At 40.6% G+C, this 20,572-nt stretch overlaps 1 protein-coding gene across 2 annotated transcripts in view; it reads right to left on the bottom strand.

The window, feature by feature from the left end:
* Window positions 1-20,463, bottom strand: part of NCBP1 (nuclear cap binding protein subunit 1) — a 32,043-nt gene extending 11,580 nt beyond the window's left edge. For both annotated transcript variants that reach the window (XM_065656861.1, XM_065656860.1), the window contains exons 1-16: window positions 20,347-20,463; window positions 20,090-20,175; window positions 19,250-19,350; window positions 17,808-17,964; window positions 15,782-15,889; window positions 15,154-15,275; window positions 14,606-14,675; window positions 12,464-12,679; window positions 11,310-11,407; window positions 9,875-9,938; window positions 6,478-6,588; window positions 5,208-5,272; window positions 4,402-4,464; window positions 3,006-3,080; window positions 1,818-1,921; window positions 861-983 (exon numbers count right to left, since the gene is read on the bottom strand). In XM_065656861.1, coding sequence (XP_065512933.1) covers window positions 861-983; window positions 1,818-1,921; window positions 3,006-3,080; window positions 4,402-4,464; window positions 5,208-5,272; window positions 6,478-6,588; window positions 9,875-9,938; window positions 11,310-11,407; window positions 12,464-12,679; window positions 14,606-14,675; window positions 15,154-15,275; window positions 15,782-15,889; window positions 17,808-17,964; window positions 19,250-19,350; window positions 20,090-20,175; window positions 20,347-20,380 — 1,597 coding nt within the window. In that variant the 5' untranslated portion in view covers window positions 20,381-20,463. The remainder of the gene's footprint in view (window positions 1-860; window positions 984-1,817; window positions 1,922-3,005; window positions 3,081-4,401; window positions 4,465-5,207; window positions 5,273-6,477; window positions 6,589-9,874; window positions 9,939-11,309; window positions 11,408-12,463; window positions 12,680-14,605; window positions 14,676-15,153; window positions 15,276-15,781; window positions 15,890-17,807; window positions 17,965-19,249; window positions 19,351-20,089; window positions 20,176-20,346) is intronic.
* Between the last annotated feature and the right edge of the window lie 109 nt (window positions 20,464-20,572).

The raw sequence follows: 20,572 nt of genomic DNA, 5'->3' as shown, positions 1-20,572 counted from the left end.
TCCAGCAAGCGTGCAGAGCAAATATGGGTCCTAGGGATGAATGGTGCCAAGTTCCCCCCAGAAGCTGCAGCTACCTGCAGTTGAAGACAGGCACAGGGGAGAGCACTCATCAGTGGGTGATGCCGAAAGCAAATCGGGAAACATGACAGTGGACCCCAGGGGACAAAACAAAACACAACACAAAACACAAACAAAAACCCCCACAAACCACAAACAAAATACCACAGATGGTTGCTGCTCTCTGCCTGCATAACAGAACACTTGTAAATATTCCAGAAATATTGAAGCCATCGCTGTTGTAAAGATCATTTCTTAATTCTCTGTCTCACGCTCCTTCTCACTCCCTAAACACACAGGCCTTAGGAATCAATGCCTTCCGTGGCTGCAAAGCTAGAAAGAACATGTGTGGAGTCCCATCGTGAGTCTGTATCTGTGAAGACCGCGGCCAGTAGGCCAGCATCTTATCTGCAGTGGGCCTGCACTGAGCGGAGGGAGCTCTGGGACAGGGCAACACACAGTGAATCTCAGGGGTGAGGGTAATGGCATGAACTGCACCCTGTTGCTGAAGGCAAAGGAAATGCTAAATTCTCTCATGCGACCTCTGTCAATAATCACAAGAAAACACACCTCAAGCAACAAGTTACCCCTATTAAGAAAAACAGGCCTGCCCTGCATGTAAGATGTTTACAAAAAGCCCTAACAATGGTGTATTATTTCAATTTACCGATGAATTGAAACCAGCTATTAGAAGCAAAAGCACACAGTTCTGTTCACCACCACACCCACAGCTCCAAGGATGGCACACCGGTCTATCCGCAAAAGAAATTACAGCCTGCCAAAGCCTAGAGCGTGTATCTTACCGTCATCATCGTCCTGGTTTGGATTAGGCACATCTTTTAAAATGTTGAAGATCTCATCATTACTGGCCTTGTTTTTAATTGCGATTGTTAAACAGAGTGCGACCGTATATCCAGGAAGAGACCCTAAACAAAAGCAAAGAGGTCAAAAATATGTAGAAGGCAAGTATTTTTAATATCAGTTTGCTTCTCAGAGAAACAAGTACAGTTCCCAGCTACACCTAAAACTAGCTGTTTCTATCATTGTCCACATCACTATTCCATAAAACTGCTCAACATGTTTACTAGTCTTCATGTCAAATTCAAAACTTTTAGTACAACCTTTGATGCTGAATCACTCTCCTGTCTAAAGCTCTACTTCAGCCTCCAACAATTTCCTAAAAGTACAATACTTCCTTTTTTTTTTTTTCCCCTCACTGTATCTTTGAGGATGACACTTTTAGGCTTAGGATTGTCTTAACACTGAGTAATAAAATGAATAATAACGTATCTCGCTACCTCAATCTTTACATTATCTGCTGCCTCTGCATGCTTCATTAAACCGAGTTTACTGGCAAAATCTCCTACTGTTTCACGAAGTTCAAAAAATAAACTCACATTATCACTTCATATGCTGACTTTGGCATAGTATTGTGCCCAAACGGGAAATAGATGAATTTTCCAATTTTAGACTTCTGGCAAACAATGCTGCACAACACCACGACCACCTCAGCAAGAGTAACTTCATGTATCTGGATTTTCTTTTCTTCATAAAGTAACAAAGAGGAGTATATTACACAGATCCAGGCTTAGGATGTATTAATTGCTCACATGAAGCACATTTACTCATACAAAAATCATGCATATTTATGTCAGCTGTATTCCTCTTTATGAAGACAACCAATATTACAATCTAGTGTGCTCCCTTGCTCTGAAACACTATTTTCTGCAACTTGATCCCTAAGTGACTTTAATACTTACTATTACTTTCATCTCCATATTTGTAAATGCACACTGGATTAGCAGGACTGAGGACAGAAAAACTTGCAGGAACAATGTCTATTATTCGCTGATGGTAGGAGAGTCTGGAAATAAGAAGTTTCACGGCAGCACAATTAAAATGGGAATAACACCATGGCTAATTGTAAAGTGACTGCTTTATATGGCTTTCCTGTATTTAACTTTCATAGAACAAAACCCAGTATGTTTATACAACAGAATAGTAGTTTCTGCTGGGTAGTAAGAGCTAAGCAGACCAAACTTACTAGTAAATGCTTTCTATTTGAACTCTGTGATGCTAGAGTTTCATCCTCATATAATTAATTTAGCTTGTGAAAAGATTTAGAGGCTCTTTGGTAGGATGTTTTATGCAAAAGCCAAAGATTTGCTGCAGAAAACTAGTAAAATGTTGGTACTCAACACAGAAAAAATATTGAACTGGATGTCGTCATTTTACTTTCCAGCTTATTTCCCTCCCACAAAAGCTTAATTTTGCTAACAAAGTTTTCAGTGAAATGGAGAAGTGCTATAAAAAAATTGCATTCATTTTGCAGAATGATACTTTCACGCTTCTGAGTTGGCCCAAAAATGGGCAACTGTTTTCATGTAGGATGCTGAATAACATACGCTTTTTGAGCATTTTGCTTTTCTCTCTGCTATATCCCTCTATCTCAACAACTCTAAGTCCAGCCCAGACAGTGTACTTTTGTTGTTGGTTTCGGGGGTTTTGTTTGTTTGTTTGAAAGTCACTGAACATCAGAGGTACCTAGAAGAATTAAGGTTAGATTCTCAGTTTTTAGTACAGCTAATGATTTGTTCCCTTAATTTCTGTGAATGCTGAATACTTTCCAGAAATATCTCCTAACATCTATTTCCTTCCATGCCTATGGTGAAGCATGTCTCTTGTAACTACAGGTGTGCATACCTGGGACAGATAGCTCACTACCATCTGCTCCACCTGTTTCTCCCTCCCTCTGAAGTAGTGTTTTAAGTGTGCTACAGCAAGTAAACCAGACTAAAATCATACAAACAACCGACTCATCTCTTAACTGAAACTGAGTTGCAATAATAGACGTGCCAAAGACGAGTCAAGGCAAAAGGAATCCAAGAGTTTCCAGAAGCAAAGATCAAACTTTGCCTTGAATGCAACTACCAAAAGATCTTACTTACCGCATGCACTTTTCCAAAACCTCTCTCACAAATTTGGGTTTGGGCTTTTCAAGGTCCTGAGTAAGACAATCTGACCTATAAAAGGATAGAATGTGATTGCTTTCAGCAAAAGAATTTGTGCTGTAGTCTCTTTTTGGCTTGGCCTACTTGGTACAAAACAATCATGGTCTAAGGACAACTGGTGTGCTTGACAGTTTTACAGTGTAGGCAATTTTAAGACAATGAGGTAAGCTTATCACTATTTCCTCATTGGCCATTAGCATTCTTGGAATCTCATTGCTGTGTGATATATTGTCAAGCAGCTTTCCTTCCTCCAGTGGATTAAATATAATTTGTGCTTACAGTTAGTTGGCCTTTCCTTTCCTTAGGAAACGAACCTTGTGTGATTTCATAGTTTGCTCCTCTCTCAGAGGAATTTTTGAACTTCTGGCTGATTTCAAATGCATTTCGGATAAAGAGAAATCTCGAATACAGTCACTTGCGAGATTTGTGAAAACTGGCAGCTTGTGAGAGCAAGCATTGCCGTCAAGGAACATTCAGGCAAAGAAAAATCAGCTCCTTGAAGATTGCTGTCAGGTCAGCCAACATGGATGTATACTAGGATAGCCAGCAAGCACTTAACTCCACATGAGAACAACACAAGAAACTTAAAGCCACAGAAATGTATCACAAGAAGGGCTGCATCCCGCTCCACAAGGACACTTGGGCAGATCAGCTATGGAAGGCACGTATGGCCAGAAAGCTGTGGAAGTCCCTGTAGGGAGGATTTAACCCCAAGGTGATCTCTCATGCCACAAGGGTTCCTGGAAAGGAAAGCTCAGGGGAACCTGTGTTTGGGCATTGATGGAGTCCACGGAGCTTCTGCTAGAGATGAGAGTTCAAGATTTGGCATGGTAAGAGTGGATGGAAGGGCCAGCTCTGATGGAACTTCGGGCACTAGCATTTGTCAGGAGGGAAACAGATCACAAGATCTCAAGGACAAAGGTTATAAGAAAAGGTTTAGGGTAGGACAGAGAGCAAGACTACAGAATGAATACAGGATACAAAGAGTGAGGGCAAACCATTAAAAGTAAATTCAGCAGTTATTTTGGAAAATTTGCCAGCAACTGACTGAGGGTGCAGGACAAATTAAATAAATCACATTTCTACTTCCCCTGTTTAGGAAATGCTTACACTGGCTTGAGATTTATCATGAAATTCACCAGGGGCAATACAGTGACTGAAGAGATTATCAAAATAATTTCCCACTGAGTGGTGGTGAACAGATTAGGAAAGATCTCTGAAGAGCTGGATGAAAGCAATTAACAGTGCCACTATGTCGTAACACCTCCTGTGTAAGTCTGAAATTTCAATGTTTTTGCAATATCAGGTTTGAATCAAAAGAAGATAAACTTACCAATCTTCCCAGCTCCAACGGAACTGAAAGTTGCTCAGGTGGTGGGAAAACCAGTTAATAAATCTTTATTAAAAGAAAAAGAAAGTTCCATTAAACATCAGAAGTGAATAAAAGCTTTCAGCTGAGATCTTCTTAAAAATGCATTCTACTTTTCAAAGGTAAGCCTAAACTCTAAAGCTATTACAGCATTAAACAGGCATTTATGTTGACAGATACAAAAGACTGAGTTCAGAGAGTCAGAAGAAAGCTTTTATGGCCAGGCAGCTTGCCGTGTTCTGTTGTTTCATACAAAGAGATGACCTATTAAACTAACAATTAAAATGTAAACTTAACGGTGAATATGCAACTTTCACATTTTTTATGAGTAATTAACAGCTCTCCTACACAATGCAGAGTTCACTCAAAGGGCAAAAATCGCCATCCCTCCCTCCCCCGGGTAGCACACAGGCCACTAACTCCACTTCCAAGTCACCACCCAGGCCAGCAGGAAGCCAGTGCAGTGCTACATCACAGAGCACTACGCAACTACGAACAGCTTTGAGCATGGAAAAGCTGTCACCAGCCTTTACTGTCCAGTACAGACAGTTAGATATGTGGCCTCCGGGTGAGTGCTTCTGAGAAGGAGAGGCAAGCAGTCAGTCCTCCACCTGCTCTTTAGATTGCTAAAATCCAGAGCCCATACAACATTTTGAATAGCACCAGGAGGTTCTAACAAGGATTTCTGACCACTCTTTCCATAGACTCTTCATTCTTCCTGTAAATTGGATATTGAGGAATATTTTCCATAGTCACTGAAACACATTTACCTGTCCACACATGTTGTATTCATTGTATCCAAACGCATGTAGAGCATTTCTGTGGCTTGCGCAAGCTGAAAGTTTCTTATTAAGGTTTACAGAAAAGCACTAGAAATCAGATGTCACTCCTTTCCGTTTTTTAATATAATGTCATCAACTTTTTGCACTGAAAGGTCTCTGGGTCTGCTCCAAAATCAGGTAAATGAAGCATATGATGAGTTCTGCCCTCTAACCCCAGCCTGATTTTCTTCCACTATTGGAATAAGACTGTTGGCTTCTTCCATAGAAAGCCAGAATTTGCATCATGCAACAAGCAAAACTGCACTGATATGAACACACACTGATATGAATCTCCCAATGGAGTACTTCTGGAACCTCACCAGTCCAGCTGCATGGGCTGCTGTCGATGCTAATCCACAGTTTCTGATCATCACCGAAGGCTTGAGAAAGTAAGTCTACACTGACTCTACCTGACATGGCCTTTATGCTTCTTACGCTGCCCCTATTAACATTAAAAGCTTTCTGCATGGATGCCTGTCCAATTCCAGAAGTAGACTTGGCTCTAATCAGTGAGTAGTATCATGAAGTAGAATGAAAATTTGGGCATGAAATTATCTGTTAACTGTTCTCCATTCTCAGTCTGTAGCTGGACCTCAAACAATGATCTAACATGATCTAAAATGGCAGCAAAGTAGGGACAACGTAGCAGCCAGAATTAGCTGGGAGTCATGCCTGCTTCCTCAGCATTTAGCCACTGTCTGAGCTGACAGATGATTACTGACCTTTCGAATGCTCCTAGTGGGAGCACTGAGTGGGAACTCAGGCAAGCTCCTTTAACTCATCTGCTACACTTCCTACTTAAAAAAAGAGCAGGAGCACTCATACAGTGGCTAGAACAAAAGATCACGTCTGTCACTTCCTTTCCTTCTCAGCCTGTAATGTGTCCGTGACCACGCCACACATTGTCCAGACCTAAGCAGCCTGCAGTGACAAACAAGAATATTGTATTTTATCCCCTCATCAAGACAGCACTTCTTGGCAAGGTGAGAGGAAGCACCAGAGCACTTTCCAGAAAGCTGAAGAGTCTTGCCTACTATGCAAATCTAGACCTGTTCCAAGTGGCTGTGCTATTCTTTCATGCAACTGTTACAGGCAAAGTTTCACACAGGTGCTGTAAAACATTAATACTGCCAATATTTATTGCTATCCCATAATTTACACAACAAACAAAACAATGACTGCATTTTATAAATGCTCTCCAGCAGCACAGAAAGGATACAACTTGTGGTAAAGAGCCAGGCTGAAGTTTGCACAGTTCAATCAGGAGCGTTGTATACATGACTTCAATGTGTGGTGGAGATGGAAGCTGAAACAATTCTGCAAATATTACCTGTCGTAGAGGAAGGCACAGAATCAAGAGTACAGTCCAACGTGAGCTGCACCACCCTCAGCTTCACAATAGCAGCCAGGCTTAAACAATTATATACCCAAAAAGGGCCATATTATTCTGTCAAATGCATGTTCCAGGAAAAAGAGAGAGAAACTTATTAAGGTTGTGGTAACCATACACTCTATTAATACAGTCTACTCTAACTGCCCTTATCATTCCATACTAACGCAACACCAGCATTATGCATCTATTACATCTAATAAATACACCGAGTAATTGTAGAAATGGCCATAGTTATAATATGACCTACTGCAGTGCTACCACATGATCTCAGGAAAGCAGAAATCATCTGATCCTGTTAAATAATAGAAATATTAAACTTAGTAAATGAGGCCTAAGCATTTAATATGAAAGGCTGTTTGCATTAAAATTACATCTATGTCTTTTACATCATTTCCTCTTTTCTCCTATACAAAAACTTACATAAATAAAGCCACAACTTTCAACTGAAAATTACAGCCAGCATTTCATACAACAAAAATATATGCTCAGTACTCCTTGGCAAACGATCCTTCTAAGAAAACTGAAAACAACCCTGCAGTCAGCATTTGTGTTTTTATTTTCGAGTTTGCCTATAATAATCGCATGTCAATCTTTGAGGGCTACAAAAAGATCGTAATTGTACAACATTCATCCCTGAGTTTCTGTTTATTTTGCATGCCAGTCTCAATTAGATTTAAATTACATCAAAGGAATCAGGAAACTTTGATTCATTACAGTTGCTCAATTTTTTCTTTAAACTTTGAATAAATACAGAAGAATCAAAGCTTACATGAGTGAGCTTCAGAAAATCTTCTTACTAGTGTAAGAAATCAACATCCTCTTATAAATAGACTCCACAAACAGCACATGAAAACATATTGACTAGAACTTCTTGTTCTAAGGAAGGACTTGAAAGCATGAAGAGACTATAAGGAGCTGGAGAACCTTCCTATGACAGTATAATCTGGACATACTGCTAAGACAGATATGGCAAAAAGGACTCTGTTAGGTAGAAAACTACTCCTTTTCTCAGGATAGGAAATAACGACTGGATGATCAGTCATTATCCATTTGAGATACCACATAAAACTGTACTTGTGATATTCATCGGATGTTCATCATCGAATGTTCAGATTAAGTGTTTCAAACTGGCATACTATACTTTGTGAAAATAACAAGGCCACGAGAAAGATCAGGACAATGATCTGAATGTCCAAACTCTGTTGAGTGCAAGTTGTACCAAAAGCTGTAGCAGCACAACAGGGCACAGTGGTCCAAGAAGCCAGTAACGCTGCCCAGACATTCTCTGTTCACAGCTACGAGAAATATCCACATACATGTCTATAGGAAGCTATTGAGGGAAGGGCATCACATTTCAGTGTTTTGCACAGATTTCAGGTAGCATGGGGCATTCTGTGCTTCGCTTGACAAACTATGACATGGAGCCTCAGGAAACTCAAAAGTAGGGATGCAAGGTACTGACCACCACTTCCAGGCTACACGTACCTCTGCCTAACTTATGTTCTGAACCTTAAATAACACTTTCCTTTATTTGTTAGACTGCATTATTATTTCTACAGTTCTGTGACTTACTGAAAAAGTTAGTGAAATTTCAGAGATTAAACTGTTGAACTGTTCTTGAAAGCAACAAATCACCAACATGACTGTAAAGAGAGATCTTACAAAGGAGCGGTAGAAAGCAGAACGAATAGAAGCCGAAAAATGCAACCTAAGCATTAAAAACTCTGGAGCTTCATTAAAAGTAAGCAGTCACAGACAAGTAATGAAGTTAATATTCAAAAATAACTCAAAATGGCAAGAAAAGGAAATTATTACACTAACAAAGGAAATCATTACACTAGTAGTCTACACTAGTAGTCAAAGAACATGTATGCCCATCTTGCAGTTCTTTTCAGTAATTTGATCTATACAAACCTTTGCTATTTTCACACCCTACATGTTTCTGAATAAAAAAATTACCAGGGCCTTCAGATAACTTATTTAATCAGGAATTGTAGTAACTATTTTTTTGCATTAGTGTACAGCTGAGCATAAACCACACAGCCATACAGTCATATATAGCACCTGAAGATACTGAGGACCGCTAAAGATGCTTCGACGTTAAGGTAGAAAATTATTGTTAATTTTAAGATTTCTCTGTTCCGAATTCAGTGTACAAAAAGAACAAGCTGGCCAAAAGTAATGTAACTTTATAGTAATCAGAATATTTGGCATTTTGGTGCCAAAAGGAATTCTCAATCCCACTTCTATTAAGATAAATCTTCAACATAAGGTTATTTCTTGTTATAATTAGTTCTGAAACTCCTACTTATAGTTACTTCTTCATAAAGCCTTTATATGACATGTTGCCATTATTACTGAAATCTCTTAATCCCCTTCAGCTTTTGGTGGAAATTAATGAAGTTTTATACAGCTCTGCATCTTGAAAACAGATCCTTGAAAGGAAGCATCAAAAGAAAACCTATACTACTCTCCTGATATGCATTACGGTTATTTAAAATTCTCTAATATGGAGGATGCCCTGGAGGAAACACACCACTATTTCACTCTAAGTTCTTTTCAGGGCCCATAGAACAAAATCATTTAAAAGATCCAAACATAAAATAATGCAGAACGGCTGAGTCTGGCTGGGAGTCATCTAGTCAAAAGTTCCCTGCATAAGACAGTCACCTACAGCAGGCTGCTCAGGGCTCTCCCGTTAGGTTTTGACCTTCTCCAAGGATAGAGACTCCACAACTTCTCTGGGCAAACTCTTCCAGTGTTTAATCAACCTCACAGTAAACAAAAAAATATTTTTCTTCTGTTTAAATGTAGTTTCTTTTATTTCAATTTGTGTCCCTTTCCTCTTGTATTTTAATTCATTTTTTTAAACTAAAAGTGACTCAAATGCAGCCATCTCTTAGGCTGTATGATGCATTAGAAGCATCATGTGTAAAACTTTCAAAGTTTGAGAAATGCCACAACCCGGATTATTAGTGCACTAGGAAGTAATGGTACTTGACCTAAGCTCCCATGCACCAAATTAAAATGACAACAAGAAGCATAAAACTTAACACTCAACCATACATGACCCACTTATTTAAAAGCCATTGGTTGAATTCATCAAGGTTCCGGTTGACTCCCAAATCAACCTGTAATTTAATGGAGCTATCACGGAACTAACTACAAAATATTACTTGTGAAATAATGAAGCTACAAAAGAGGTTATATATAAAATCCATACCTCTACTATATGGTAGTTCAAGGGGATCTTGTTATTTCCTGGATAGCTCAAGAGTTGTGCAGCACTGCAAAACCATAGACACATTTAGTTTAAAACATAACACAGCAAACGTGATGTAAAGAGCAAGCAAAAAAGTTATGGAAAATGCTTAATTCTGGGCAAGGGTTCACACAAAAGCATCACAAACAAATCAACAATCCCTTCAAAGTCTGTCCATCAATCCATAGAATACTTAAAACAGAAACACCACAAGAACACACCATCATTGCCCAAACTATGACTTGTAACGATGTATTCCAACTCTGTGCAGTTACATCACTTGAACACTATACTGCTACGTGAAACAGTTTTGCATAAATTGCCATGGTGTTCTGTAATTCTGGCATGCATATATGAAAAGGGAAAAAAACCCCAAAACCAAGCAACAACCAGATGTTCAGAATGACTTGAAAGCAGAACTATATAAGAAACTCTCAGGCTTCAAATGCTTCAACATTTAATTGGCTCATTATCACCTACCATTATTACAAACAACTGCTACTTCCTTGATTTTACTTCTACTTCTCTGGCAAACCTTGTATCTCCCTCTAGTCTTTTGCTTTCTTCTAAGAATTAAAGACTATCCCAGTAACTGCAACAACACTGAATTTCTAGTTTCTGCTGAATCAAACAGCTGCAACCAAAAAAAACTTTATCACATGCCATCACCAAAACCACTGTTTATGCCCATTTTTCTGTATACTGTACAAAGTTTAGGGTTTTTCATTTGGAAGCACACCACAGTTAGTCACCTGTGACAAACCATCTCGGTTATCAATTACAAACATCAGATATTGCTCAGGCAGAAATGATGTGCCCTGACGGCTTCCTGGCATGGCTGAATTCAGGCTAATGAAATCTGCTGGCCCTGCACAGTGGCTCCCTAGAGTGAGATCAACTATCTCTGCCACATAATTCCAGAAAGAAGAATGCAACAAGGAGGAGCAGGAAGCAGAAGCATGTTCACAAACACCAGCACACAGTCAGCTGCAGACAAACCAGCTCAAGGCTCACTGTGTCCCAACAAATCAGCTGTTTCAACCACCCAGGAAGCGGAACACAAACACTCTCCACAGGGCTCTCATGAAAAGTAAGGTATGTCTGTAGATTTCTGGCAGCACATCCTGTTTTATAAAGCAATTCCCCTCTGAAGGAGCCACTGTCCCTCTGGATCATACAGAATCTCCATTATCTGGGTATTACAGACCCACAGTATTCCAGGCAACAGTTTTAATACAGTTAAATGTAGTAAACCAAGTTTCACTACATGCTCTAGGAAATGTTTAGTCTTGATCTTGTGTCTAACCCGTGCAGGACTCTGCACAACCCTGATGGCACCAAACTCATGGCAGCATATAAAACATGCCAGAGACACACAGTGCTAAGCTCTTCCTACCAAGTCTTTCTCTCTTTCCAGTGGGATTTGATGATGCAGTGAAGGTTCTCTTCTATCACAAATCGTTCAACAGAGTGGCTTCCAGGCATGACAGGGCCCTGGTAAGAAAGAATTAAGAGTCATGAAAGATCACTGCTAATGCAGTGGTACTACAGGCAGCAGGCTATACTACAAAAAGTTACAGGCAGAAAAACAACTCCAACATCCCCATAAACACAGGGAAGTCTGAGCTGCCCTGTATCCTTCAGGATTGAGAAGCTGGTGTGACAGGAGTTCCACACAAACCTTAGATTTACATTTAAAACAAAAGTGAATACTAGGACTCATTATAAAAATAAATGGTAATAAAATTATAGAACACAATTCTAAGTTCATAGAGCATCCACTTCTTCCTTTGCTCTGTGGAACTATCAGGCAAGGCTACCACCACACAGCCTGGGAAAAAAAAAAAATCACAGTTAAGTAGGAATATGCTAAAGAAATAAAGCTAGGAATGGTCAGGATAGAGTAGAAAGAATACACAGTCATGGTCTTGTTCACTGGAAAAAGCAGAGACTAATATACAAAGGTAAAAGGCAGCAGACTTAAAGTGAATGGAGATACAAAAGCACTCAGGGAAAGTAGTATATATTATTTTCCTATTCCTATACACTTTTGTCTACGTTATCTGCTGTTGACCAATGTGGGAGGCAGAATGTTAAGACGGATCTTTCACACATCCGAATAAGCACTCCTTTGTCCCACAATATGCATCAATAAATTTTAACGGATGAGTAAACAACAGTCTTTAACCTTCACAATAAATACCTAGCCTGGAAAAAGACTCAATTCACCAACTTCATGGAAGTAAAGTCTAACTCTGTGAAAGTAGTTTTGCTAGAGACATGAGAGAATTCAATCAACATTGTCATTCTAAATGAAAGCATCCCAACACCTCACCCCAACACCTCACTCCCTAAATTCTGCTCCTCACAGATTTGCTTTGTATAGTAACTTGGTCACTTAGTTCATTTCTACAGAAGTACCCAAGCAGAACTGCTGCTGGTCTTCAAACGACTCAGTATCCTGGGAGAGGGGGCACCACATTTTGACTGATATTGCCCCAGGAATCTAAACGTGAAAACCACTCACCATCCCCCACAGCAATCACATACCTCGGGGTCATCTGTGTAGTCAAACATCCTAAAAATAACCCTTGGCATTGGGTAAACTGAATCTTCCGTGTGAGGTGGAGGAGTGAACGGAGGCAGATTGTGTTGCAGCGCTTCACAAAGAATGCTGTCAAAAGCCAAGTAGGGCCTCAGAATGTGTCGCTCTTGCCAACGGTCTTTTTTCAGCTTCTGAATCTGAGACCAAAGGCAGTCTAAATACTGAAGGAAAAGTGAGAAACATTAGATGCACTGAATCTCGTAACAAAGCTGGCAGGTCCCTGAACGATTAGAAATGTATTTCTTAAATTCCATGTTCCATGCAGGAAAAAAACCCCAGTTTCTTAAACTGCTGATTCAGCAAACCATGAAACAATTTAACAACTCTGAACACCAGAGCTGTTCCTAATCCCACACAACAGTGTGTCAGTAAAGTTTAACCACTGGCAAGTTTTTAAACACAAAGAGGCAGCCCAGGAGCCTGAGCACAACAGCCATCATTTGCATCTGTCAGCAAAACTACAGCAGTGAACATTACTTCAGTCACTGCTTATTGGTGATGTTAAAACAGACATGATATCAACATTCAAATTTGAAAGACATTCTGTGGGACTGCCACGCTGTTTCCAAAGCAATCAAAACTACCATTCAAGACAAATACGATACTATCAAATACTAAATACCTTTGCCATGGTTTTCAACACAACTGTGAGTCCCAGTATTCTCCCAGAGATGGCACAGACACCTGTGGCAATAACTGGCAATAGTCTGGCTTTGTTTAACTACTCTCTTGCTAAAAGCAGTCCAAGAACTCTGGAGGCCTGTGACCTTACTGAATGCAAGTTTCAAGTTATAGCTGGTGCAAGAAATGTCTTTAGATGGAAGTGTTTTGCATTTACTGAAATAATCACACCACAAAATTGGAACAAAACTAGTAACAACTAACACCTGAAGTCAACAGTCATGTTTGCTGTACTCTGAGTAACACAGGGTCTCAAATGCACTCTGCTAATCTCTCCTCTATTGAACTAAATATGGAAATTCAGATACTGGACGGGCAGAATACTCATGTTGACAAATTAATCATAATCAGACAGCTTATCTCTCCAAATTATGGTTAACAAGACAATTGCTAAGACTGTGATTTAATCAGAACACCGAACAAAACGTAAGAGGGCCATGTTCTAAAGCTTCCTAGAAGATCAATTCAGATCTCACTCTCCAACTAAGTTTGTCCTCAAACTTAAAAGGAAAAAAAAAAAAACAAACCCACACATAAAAAACACACAAGAAAATCTGAAAAGGCAAATTCCACCACAAACTAGACAGATGACACCTCTCCCCTCCAGTATTTTTGGCTTAATTGTGAAAGATGGCATGGTAAGTGCTGTATACAGTTTCTACATATTTGTTCAGCACTTCCTAGAGCTGAGAAAGCAAAGCCACTACTGAGGTTTCTTTCTTGCAGAGGGAAAACATCAGTTTTAGCATGAAGGGTGTTGGTCTCTTCTCCCAAGTAGCAAGTGATAGGATGAGAGGAAATGGCCTCACGTTGCACCAGGGGAGGTTCATACTGGATATTAGGAAAAAATTCTTCACGGAAAGGGTTGTCAGGCATTGGAACAGGCTGCCCAGGGAAGTAGTTGAATCACCATCCCTGCAGGTGCTTACAAGACATGTAGATGAGGTTCTTAAGGACGTGGTTTAAAGTGAACTTGGCAGTATTAGGTTAACAATTGGACTCTATGATCTTAAAGGTCTTTTCCAGCCTAAATGATTCTATAATTCCATGATTAAGGGATAAGTAAGGAATTACATTGTGCTTCCCACAAAGGCCCTTTTAACATGAAGCCCTGTACCTGCAATTCCAGAACAAATACTACAATTTACAACTATTGCTCACTTCATAACATTTCCTCAGGGGCCTGTCAGCAAACAATACACTCTCCTACTGACGCCATACAACCTCCATTTAGGTTAAAGACTTAAAAGAGAATTCCTCACATAAAACTCGTTAATGACAAACAGGAGACAATTCAAAGCATTAATACTTTTAGACGTGCCTTTTAATTTCATGATTAAAGAACACCTTAGCAAAAAATTGTTTTTCAGACTTTCTGAAAGAATGTGAACGTAAAGTTTGCTCACCTCTTCTTGTGGATGTGGTTTATCAGCAGTCCAAACTTGTAGCATGGGTACATGAATCTTCTGGCGGCGTCTGTTTACACGGGAAAGAAAACCTGACCTTTAAAAGACTAATTTAGGGCAGCAATGTTTTTCTTATTGAAAGTGTACTACTATTTGATCTCTTCAGCTGATTAAGTCTACAGTATATAAAAAACAGGTTCGTGATTTCTTAAAAAATCTCTATTATCATGCATGAGCAACATTAACTTGAGGCATCTAGACAGAAAGCAGTCACACTGCAGAGCACTAACACAACAATCTATCAGTGTTTACAGCACACTCACAACTGCAGTTGCTCCAGCATGAGAAAACAACGTCTTCAACCCACCCTCAAACTAGACAAGACATTAAAACTTTTCAAATTCAAAATCTCTCCACCTATTCTATTTTCAGGGTTTTTTTTTTTCCTGCAGAATGGTTCAGACCTAAGACTTTAGAATACCTTTAAGTGAGCAATAATCAAAGCTATCAATCCATACTTAAGTAGATACCATTGGGTTACAACTTACTTCAAATAGCTTTCTGTCTGAGACAAGAGACGATCCATTTCAGCATCCTTTTTCTCATATAACTCCTTTCCAACCCAAGGCAAAGATGACAGAAATGCAAACATGTACCAGTCACAGCGTACCTATAGGAAAGAAATATACTGAAATCTAAGCATACAAGTAAATGCCAAAAGATTTTGTACACATGCCCCATTTTAATTTAAATTAAAACATTAGAAAAACTATTATTTTGGGAGGATGTAAAGACGAGCAGTTAAAGACTGGATTTACAAGCCAGGAAAAAAATATGTTCTTGCTTGAAATGTATCATTTTTAACTTGAACTGTGACAAGCAGACTTAGAAAATGCTATCACTTTCACAGTCCTTCTGCAGATTATCAATATAGCAGAACAAGCCAAGCACTACGCCCTTGTCAAAGTAAAGTAAAATGAATTCGCTTCAGCTACCTCACTATAAAAGACCATACTTCCTTATCATATCTGTGTATTTTCTAATTGCCACAGGCACATGAGAGTCCATTTAGTTTGCTATTTCTAGGACTTCCCTATCCTAAGCATAAATACAGAAGCAATGGCACAAAAAAACTGTGAAAACAGCACTAGAGGCACCTACGGATCCTTTGCTTACTTGAGGTACGTCCTCCTCCTGTGTCACACTCACAAAGTTCTCAAACATAGCTACCATTGAAGGTGCAGCTATTACGTGACAATTCACAAGATCAGACAGAAAACGAACCTAAAAAAGATAAAAAATTGTTTTACATGAATACTTTTTAAATGATTGCACAAGAACAAACATTACTTAAATGACTAAAACAAACCATTAATAAAAGTAAAATATTCATTCAGTACTACAGAGGCAGAAACATCACACACTGTACAGACCTACTTTTGAGCCCCTGGAAACAAAAACCATAAATGCTGCCTAATATATCATCCATTATAACGTCTGTGGTCTGTTTCACTGCAATAACATTGCAAGAATAATACGTCTAATTAAGGAAGGGTGGGAAACACCAGTATGCCTTCAAAGACATGCAAGCTGATACTACAGTAAAAAACTTTGTGCTTCTATCTACTCTAAACAGTATCAGATGACCAAAATCACAGAAGTGTAAGGAAAAAACCTTCTAAAAAGCTGAAGATGGATCGATCTATTGCTTCATGAGTCCAGATGTGCAACATGAAAAAGTATTGCTGGATCTGTATGCTGTTATACACGAATACTTTCTGTATTTATTTATTCATAAATACAGACAGTTACACAGAGAGAGCCTATGTAAAAAGTGCCGGCACTTTCAGGTTTCGGAAATGTGACAGACTGATGGCATGCTGGGAATCAAACGGCCTTATTTGCCTGGGAAGAAAAAAATCATAATGGCAGGAATATATCCTTGATTTGGTTGCACTCTAGTTAAAGAAACCCAGACTGACAGAAATGGGGATTTAAGTAGAAAACACAGGGTGCAGAGTAGCGCCTCTTTTCCTTTTCTCTCCCCTTTCTTTTGATTTGTATCCTGCCTTCAGACTTAAACAAGGCCCTAGATGATACTCAAGCTCTCCCAGTATCACCACAATCTTAACAGACAATATAGGCTGAAATTCTAGCAATTAAAATCTCACTTTTTTTTTTTTCCTGAAGGCTCGTTTTTTCTTAAGGGTACATTCACAAAAAGTAGTCCAAAAATACAACAGCGGTATTTTGATCTCAAGGCAGATCACTGGGAAAAAGTATTGGGAAAGCAATTTGGCCTAAGCAGACAGTTCAGTACTCAAAGAGCAACTGCAACAGTCATGCTTAGTTTCCAGATATTCATTGCTCTGAAGAGTCTTAGAAAAGTCTTCGACAAAGCTGAGGAAAGATTTCCACTGCCAGTCCCTTAGTTGTTACAAGTCATTTGTATATGAGTGTGACCAGAGAAGGTGAAGCTGAAGCAAAGTGGCAGCACATTCAAAATTCTCATGAGGATTTTATTAGCAAAAGTGTCCCACAGTTGAACAGCAGTGTCTTGACAAAATACATTGAAATAGTAGAATCTTAATTTTCACCAGTGGGCTTCCAAAGAAGCTGAAGAGCTTGAGACTGGGCTTCTAAACCAGACACTGCTGAAGTCCTAATACCTTCTTGCAGACAAAATCTATAAGCAGCAAGAGCTGAGCAAACGGTTTCAAAGCCAAACAGCGCTTAAAACTGCCTGCTTGATCTTCATCCCCCATTAGCAGAATGAACACACAGGCCTGATAACGGCCAACAAAAATAGTTTCGGGAACCAGACTGTTCACTTTCTTTTCTTCACAGGAGCCGTAAGATCATATGCTTCCGAACACAATAAAAGTGCATAACTTTCATCTATTAATATCTTTGACCGTAGAACAAGTAAGTGGGGAGCACCCTGTTTACTGCAAATTAATTTGTCACTGGGAAAATATACAGTTGGAAGTTAATTTTTCAAGTGTAATGATTTCTCTCCCCTGGGGAAGGAAATACTTCTCACATAACACACATTTCCTCCCGGTATATCTACAATGCACTGCACATTGATGGCAGAAGAGACTGTAATACACACTGAAAGGCCCATCTCTTCCGCAATAAAAAGGTGAAAAAAAAAAAGCATGAGGAAAAACGTAAAACAAATAAACAAAAAACCACTTACTAAATGCACAGCTTCGTTATACATGTTAACTTTCAGACATTCTTTAAGCTGACGAATCATGGCTTCTACAAATTCCCCACCAAAATTGTAGTTCCTGGCATTCAGCAACCCAACTAGTGTCGTGTAAACAGTAAGCTTTTCTGGTAACAGACGCGCACTGACACAGAAAAAGAAACATGGTATTAGTCGTTCATTCATCATGCACCAATTGGCAACTGCAGAGCACCTTAGAATCTACTTACTCTAAGTTGAACTTGTCTCAGGAGGAAAGAAAGAAGTGCTAGCATGATCTTATAGTTCTATCCCTATCCCACAGTTGATATTTTACAAGCTTTTTTTTTAACTACAGTCATTTAGAAAGGCAGGTGCCACTTTCGAGAACATGTAAGGTATTTGCTTTCTATTTACATCTAACTGCTGAGTATTCCAGAGGGTTGGCCAAATAATATAAGTGACAGAATTTATTCAAGGAAGTAAAAAGCTGTTTTAAGTTTGTAATATATAAATAATTTTGTTATACAGCATCAGCAAGATTATACAAGAGGTGTACACGTTTTATGCTATAAATTCTGATCCCAGGTTTCTCCAGTCAAAGTGATTGATTTTAAGCACAGCACAGGGAAGGGCAGGCCCTACTATAAAGAAGTAATTTTCCTCAACCATTTTTGTGTGCATGTAAGCTAACCCTACACTTTCGGGAGTGTCTGCTAGAGGAAAAGAAAAAGTACTGTTTGCCTTATATTAACAAACATTGTTACAAAATAAAGTGTCTCCAAAACCATAGCATAGGCCAGGGCTGGAACACTCTCCCACTTCACATCCCTACTTCGTACTTCTCTTACCTACTACTGTGGAACCTGCCCAAGCCCCGCCTCAGACACTGACTGGTGAACCTGACATAGGGCACCTCTGGTCCTGCTCTTTGCTAACGAGAGGAAGGAGAGCTGTCAGCCACCACAGAGCCTGCTGTCAGCTCTTTGTGTGCCCAGCTCCCCTGCCCTAGCAAACTTTTCAGCACTTACGAGGACATGAGCATCTCATTGCCAGAGAAGTGGAACAGGCAGCAGGAAAACAGCACAGATAATAAAACTAAGTAAGTGTTAGCAGCCAACAGCTTTGGTGCTCTTAAGCATTTAATTGGGAGACAGGATATTGCTCAGCATCACTGTGTTCACATTGCTACTGAATAGCAGTTCTGAGGTTTCTTGTAACTGCATTGAGCTTTTGTACACACTTCAAGTCAAAGTAATGTAAAGAGGTATTTTCCTTGAATTATACCTAGTATGTAACAAGCTTATTCCTCTATTTCTTTTGTTGGTAGTAAAATGAACTCTACACTACAACAGTGCTCACAAACTTGGCATTTAAACTACCTTAAACATTTAAACTTATGCACAGAAAAGAAAGCACCTCCCACGCTCCCAGATCTCCAGCATACATACACAGTACATAGTATTCTTAGTATCTTGCTTTTGTAATTGGGCAGATCAGCTTCCAAAACACCAGCTAGGCCCTCCAAGTTGCTCTCCAAAGATGAATTACTCTAAAATAGAAAATATCAAAAAAAAGTTCCATCATCAACCAGGCAATATGAACCAGCCCCTGACTCTCATGGGAAGACAAGGAAGTTAGGAGAGAACACCCTTTTATGTCACCTCTTTTTTCAGAGCAACGACTTGACTCCACTACCTGTAAAGATTCGCTCGCACTTGCCTGAAAGAAGCAGCTGCTTCTCAAGAGAGCTGCACCTGATCACCCACGTCCCCCACACAGAACTCCAGTGCTCCCCTGGGACACAAGATCTAAGACGGCCTCAGGGACACCTTGGTAAGGCAACTGAGCCTCGATCAATGATACAGCATGAAACAAAACACCTTCCCGACTTGTTTTTCAGTGCACCATTATTTTTGCCGTTATCCTTTTAACCCCTTTCTGTCAGCCTCAGATCCTGCCGGGACTTGAAGCTGGTGCCACAGGCAGACCCAGGTAACTCCTCCACATCCGCGGCCGGCTGGAACCAGCAACAACATCCGCAGACACAAAGCGATAACTATCCGCTGGCTGTTTACCACTGCTTGGAAGATACCAGACTATTCAAGCACTTGCCCATATTATCGCGTGGTTTTGCAAAAGCTGACAACTTTCCCAACGTCTCACTAAAAAAAAAAAAAATATATATATATATTTTGGGAGTTGCTACAGAGGAGCCGCTAACACAGAGAAAGGAGGGAAAAAACCCACTTTATGTTTCCCGAGCTGCCGCTCAGGCCTGGCCCGCCTACCTTCTCTCCCACCCTGCAGATCAGCGACTCCAGCCTCTCCTCGATCTCCGACGGCTCGGACGTCCTCCGCCTCTTGTGGGGCTGCCCTGCTCCAACACAGCGAGCACACAGTTACCGCCCGCCCGCCCTCCATCCCGCCAGGCCCCGCTCCCGCGCCGGGACGTTCGGGCCGGGCCTGCACCGCCCCCGCCACCCCGGGGGGGCGCGGGTGGGGGCCGGGGGGGGCGGCCCGGCGCGGGGGGTGCGGCGGCGCTCACCATCGCTGTCGTCGCTGTGTCGCCGCCGCGACATGTCGGGAGGCGGGGGGGGCGCCGGGACGGGACACCTCGCGCGGGCCACGGAGCAACGCGCTCCTTCTCCCGCCCGCTTCCGGCCCGCCGCGCCTCTGCTTCCGGGGCGAAGGGTGCGCGGCGCGGCGCCTTTCTGCTCGCCGCTCTATGATCGTGCGCGCCGGCACCGGAGGACTTCCGGGCAGCGGGGCCG

This window comes from Caloenas nicobarica, chromosome Z (genome assembly GCF_036013445.1).
Source record: "Caloenas nicobarica isolate bCalNic1 chromosome Z, bCalNic1.hap1, whole genome shotgun sequence".
Lineage (NCBI taxonomy): Eukaryota > Metazoa > Chordata > Aves > Columbiformes > Columbidae > Caloenas > Caloenas nicobarica.
This window is presented reverse-complemented; position numbering and strand designations above follow the sequence as displayed.